The 5,309-nt window shown below is 41.4% G+C and overlaps 1 protein-coding gene across 1 annotated transcript in view; it reads right to left on the reverse strand.

The window, feature by feature from the left end:
* ZC3HC1 (zinc finger, C3HC-type containing 1) overlaps positions 1 to 5,309 on the reverse strand; it is a 44,191-nt gene that overhangs the window by 34,350 nt on the left and 4,532 nt on the right. The window contains exons 2-4 of the mRNA XM_006861130.1: positions 5,093 to 5,204; positions 4,071 to 4,221; positions 3,417 to 3,500 (exon numbers count right to left, since the gene is read on the reverse strand). Of these exons, the coding sequence (XP_006861192.1) occupies positions 3,417 to 3,500; positions 4,071 to 4,221; positions 5,093 to 5,204 (347 nt within the window). The remainder of the gene's footprint in view (positions 1 to 3,416; positions 3,501 to 4,070; positions 4,222 to 5,092; positions 5,205 to 5,309) is intronic.

The following is a 5,309-nucleotide window of genomic DNA, read 5'->3' on the forward strand; positions in this document are numbered from 1 at the left end:
CTGTCTTCAGCGTATAACTGGTCGGAATACCTAAAAGGGGTTCTAGAACTAGCCCAGTGAAATAGGCCTCTTGTGGAGCCTTTGAAGAGTATAGGACCTTAGGTGGAATCCCAAGTCCCATCCAGAACCTTCTGAGGTAGGCCATCCCCACTAGAAAGGACAAGCAGACCAGCCTGGAACAGCTTGAGAGACAGAAGATACATCTTCAAAGAAAGATCATCAAGAAAAACCCAAAACAGAAATGTCAGTATGACTGGTTACTACAAGAATAAGCAAGCTATGCGCTGGGAAGCCATCAAGGCAAGCGATCAAGTTCCTTCAGGATAAACTCCCCTCTAAAACTGAAACTCAAAGGGAACACATGAGCAGGCATGTAAGCTTGCTGGCAACATTGGTCTACTGGTGAATGGAAGAAGGGGAAAGGAAGCAATGAAGAAATGGGCTGAGTTCAATCACGGTCCGTTGAATCCCATTGACCTGGAGATGAGAGAGAGAAGAGGAAGGGCTGGTTGGTCCACAGTGTGATGAGTCAGAACTGACTCCATAGAACCTAGCAACAATAATAGCATCTTTATAATTGCCTTTGGGAATGGAAACATACATAACCATCCCTGAGTGAACATCTGAGAAGGAACATCAGCAAGTTATATCAGCTCTTTAATGCTGCCTGAAGTACATAACATCACACTGATGAGAAGATGTGCAGGGGGCAGGGGAAAAACCCGAGAATGTCATCAGTCATGGACGACCTGTGCCCCCTGCTCTTGAGCTCATAATTCCAGCCACAACCTACTGTAGACCTCAGACTCCTATACAGACCCCTCTTTGGAATGTGACTCATTTTCAACTCCCTTTTGAACATGTACACTTAACACATTGTACAAGTACATATAAAACAACTCTTCATCTTATACCTAAAGCTCTTGTATCTTCCTACAGCTTCCTAGCTTCATAAGCCAATCCTGCGATGAAAAACATCCTAAAGGGAGTTCAATGGACTGAGAACAAACAAGAACGGACAACAACCAGAGACTGACCTACGTGGCATCATTACCCGGAACTCAATCAACAAATTGAAGAGTGGAGAACAGAATAAAACTATAACAAATTCAGAGGATCTGGGAGGTCAGTCTATGATCAACTACAACGTGAACGAAGGTAAGCAAAAGACCCAGGTTGTGAGAAGGTCATTTAGGGACAATTCCTGGCTACCTGGCTATCAGTAAGTGGCTCTCTGTACTGTGAGGGCTAATCCATCCCAGCAGTCTTGGAAACCACCCAAGTTGTCCTACACTACTGAAATAAAGACATGCCTACAATGGAGGGAATTACAATCACTGCAATGAAATGAAGTATGTGATTTGCTAAATGTAAAACTGATGATCTGCTCTGTAATTATTCATTCAATTCACAACAACAACAAAAAATATATCTACTATATGGACTCCTGGTGTGGCGCTGTGGGTTATTGCACCAGACTGTACAACCGTTTGAACTGCAAGGTCGGCAGTTGAAGCTTACCAGCTGCTCCTCAGAATCCCTATACAGGGTCATTATGGGTCAAGCCAACTCGATGGCACTTAACAACAACATCTATCTAGCTATCTATCTGTCTGTCTATAACCTATTGTTGTTGTTACGTGCCGTGGAGTCAGTTCCAACTCATAGTGACCCTGTACAGGGTTTCCGAGGCTGTAAATTTTATGGGAGTAGAAGCCTCATCTTTCTCCCACGGAACAGCTGGTAGTTTCAAACTGCTGACCTTGTGGTTCGCAGCCCGATTCATAACCACTACGCTACCAGAGTTTTACAACACTAATTCCTGGGCCAGGCACAAATAGACGGATTAATAATGCCATTCAGTGTATGTGTAACCAGGGGGCTGAGGAGTTTTATACCAGGTCTTGGTAAGACCCTGGAGGGCTCTGTTGTTGAGGTTAGTCATGTAGCAGGAATATGCCTATGTGACCAGCAAAATGTCAAAAACAGCAAAACCCCATTTGGGCTTCCTGGCTCCTTCCATGTACATGCACTGATGGTTCCTGACTCGAGTCAGGCCCTTACAGAGGGAGGAAGCAGGAACGTACACCTAGCCCCATCACAGCCCTGGGTGGGAAGCAGAGTTTGGGTAGGCTGCCCTCCTTACTTCAATGCTGCTGCTATAGTGCATCCTCTTCCTGCAGTAAACTGTAGAAGGTAAGCACGCAGGGCCTGTGAGTCTTCATGGGCAATGGAAGGAATCGTTTTTAACTGTCACTGTTAGGACTGCAGTGTCGTTAGAAAAGATTCCAGGGTTGGAACAGAGGGCTGCTTGGCATGATGGGAAAAGTTGAGGATTTCAAATTAGATAAAACTGATGCTCACTAGGTATTCAATCATAAAAACCTCTGATTCTCAGTTTCCTCACCTAAAAAACTGGGTTGATAGCTATCCCCTCGCAGGGCCCCTGTGAGGACTGACTAGAATAACATATGTTTGGCTAACCATTGTTGTTATAAAATGCCGTCAAGTTAATTCTGACTCATAGCAATCCTGTTTAGGGTTTCCGAGGAGGGGCTGGTGGGTTTGAGGGTTAGTGCATTATTTTGGAGCACCAGGGCTCCAGCTAAACATTAGACCTACTTAATAAAGATGAAGAACAAGATAATAAATACTGGAACTCTTCTTGATGCACACAGCAGGAAGAACAAGGAGCTTCAAAGACTAGGTCTTCATAAAAAAATTGTTTAAAGGCAGTATTAGAAATGGCTGAATGAAGCCCTAAAACTATTGCCCTGAGATAATCTGCAAAACTTAAACCAAAAATATCCCCTGAAACCTTAGAATTGAACAATCGTTTAAGCTGAACTAATGAAAATTGTCTGCCTTAAGCTTGAACTGTCTCTATGGGCTCAAACTGACAACAGCAACTCAAAAGTCGAGGGCAGTGAGTGTGCTAATGGTGAGGGACGGCTCACAAAGGGAGAGAACAGTTGTACAGCTCCAAGAATGTCATCATGTCACTCGATTATACAGGTTGAAACTGTTGAATTGGTGTGTATTTTGCTATGGATATCCTTAACATGGATATTGAAACTGTGGAATTGGTGTGTATTTTGCTCTGGTAGTGCAGTGGTTACGAATCAGGCTGCTAACCTCAGGGTCAGCAGTTCGAAACTACCAGCTGTTCCACGAGAGAAAGATGAGGCTTTCTGCTCCGGTAAAGATTTACAGCCTCAGAAACCCTTCACAGGGTCTCCGTGAGTCGGAACTGACTCCACAGCACATAACTACCACCACCATCCTTAACAACATAAAAACTGGAAAAAATAAAAATACAACTCTACGTGCACAGGCTCCTTTGCATAAAACCTTTAAAAGAAAAAAAATGCAATGACGAAGAAACAGTAAGAACAGTGAATCTCTGAAATAATTACCTGGAGAGGGGCTGTCTGGCCAGAAACAGAACTTCTCATGAGCCGTACACAAAGCTTTCTTCAGTTCAGCACATCGCTCCTGATCTGAAACCCACAGAAAGTCAAAACGCCTTAAAACACATTAGGCTCAGATGCAAAATCCAATGGCCAAGAGAGCTCTGAAGAGTACAGATACAACTAAGGGAATTTAAAAAACATACGAAAATATTATCAACTACGTCATCATCACATTTTCCACCATAGAAGGTCTAATTTGAAATCCTAAGATCAACGGAAAAGACAGCCTATGTAGCAGTCTTGTAAGGGAAGGCATTCCAAAGTGTGAACCTTCACAAAATTACTTTGTCTCTCTGCATAAGAGTATTCATTCTGAAGCCATAAGCATAATGCCTGATTAGTTAGCCAGAATACAAAAAATCCTTTCTAAAGTATAAGTTTAGCTAAAAAAGAAAAAAAAAGCTAGCAACTGAAGTTAATTACTAGCGTTGAGGACAATCACAGACTCTCCTTGTTATCTACAGCAGTACACACACACATTCTTTGATCAAACAAAAGTGACTGGTCTTTTACCAAAGAACTAGTATAATATAATAGCATCAAAGACAAAAAACCTACTCTTTGACAATAAAAGTGTGCTCTGGACTTTATACTTACATCTGTCGAAGTCAACAGCTAGCTGTAAACTGGCACACAGAAAGGCCTGACAGCTGGAACACTTGAGCATATCACATTCAACCGTGACCCAGCCGTACTTGGCACAGACAAGTGGAGACAGCTCAGGGGGCTTACCTGCCCACTTCAAAGAGTGTGCACGTTAAGACAGACAACATTGTAAGTACGTTACAATGAATCAATCAGAAAGTATAACACTTGTTCTGCGAGTATACAGGAATAAACAGATTATGAGGAAAGCAATCATAAAGTGGTAAGCATAGACACATACTTTATAGAATGATGGCCATTTGAGTAATATGTAGAGAGACAAAGTTACCAGCTTTTTCTCAAGGAAGCCCTATATATTTCATGTTTACAATACTTACCATTGATTGTAGGACAGACTATAGCAGCTACTCACAGTCACTTCATATGAAATACTAAGATTCCGATGCACCAGTGAAGCACAGGATTAAGTCTAAGTAATGAATGGATGGCAAAGTTAGAGCAACCAGAAACAGTTCCTGCCGCTCATCAAGTGTTCTGTTGTACAGCATCCAATTTTACCTTCCAAAGGGATAAACCCCATCTTGTTTGGGTACAAGAGTCTCAGGATATAATCCTGGTTCTGCTACTGGCTACTAGGTTGATCTTGGGCAATCCACATAAGCTATCTAAAACTGCTATCTTTTCTATAAAATGAGAATAATACTAATACCAATTTTCATACATTTAAAGGTTTAAGTTAAAATGTCTTAGGCTTTGTTTGTCGTTCTGTAAGAAGAAAAGTTTAGATAGTCTCATATGTTCCCTTGAGGGATAACATTTTATGATGCTGATTTTACTATATAATTTCTTACTAAGTTTTGATTTTGAAGTTTAAAGCATAAGAGTAAGCATATAATATCCCAGAGGAATACCATCCAGGAGCAGGAAGACAGCTCAACTTTTAAAAAGTAAAAAAAGAATATGGAACTCAAAACGACTATAAATAAATTACAATACAATTTTAAAAAGGATATGGAAAATGTCTCCACTCTGCTAAAGAAGGCTTCCTTGCTTGTAGATTCCAATGGATGCTGTTCCGCTTGTGGTGATCCATTAACTGTCTGGAATGTGGCAGATGTATCTTTCCTAAAGTAAAGTGGAAGAACTTTTAGCAAACCTTTTAGAGGCCTACTCTGCCTAAACATTTCTATCTAGTTTCTCTCCACCCCAACACTTAACTTTATCCCTCCT

Source organism: Chrysochloris asiatica, unplaced genomic scaffold (genome assembly GCF_000296735.1).
Source record: "Chrysochloris asiatica unplaced genomic scaffold, ChrAsi1.0 scaffold00041, whole genome shotgun sequence".
In the NCBI taxonomy this organism is placed as follows: domain Eukaryota; kingdom Metazoa; phylum Chordata; class Mammalia; order Afrosoricida; family Chrysochloridae; genus Chrysochloris; species Chrysochloris asiatica.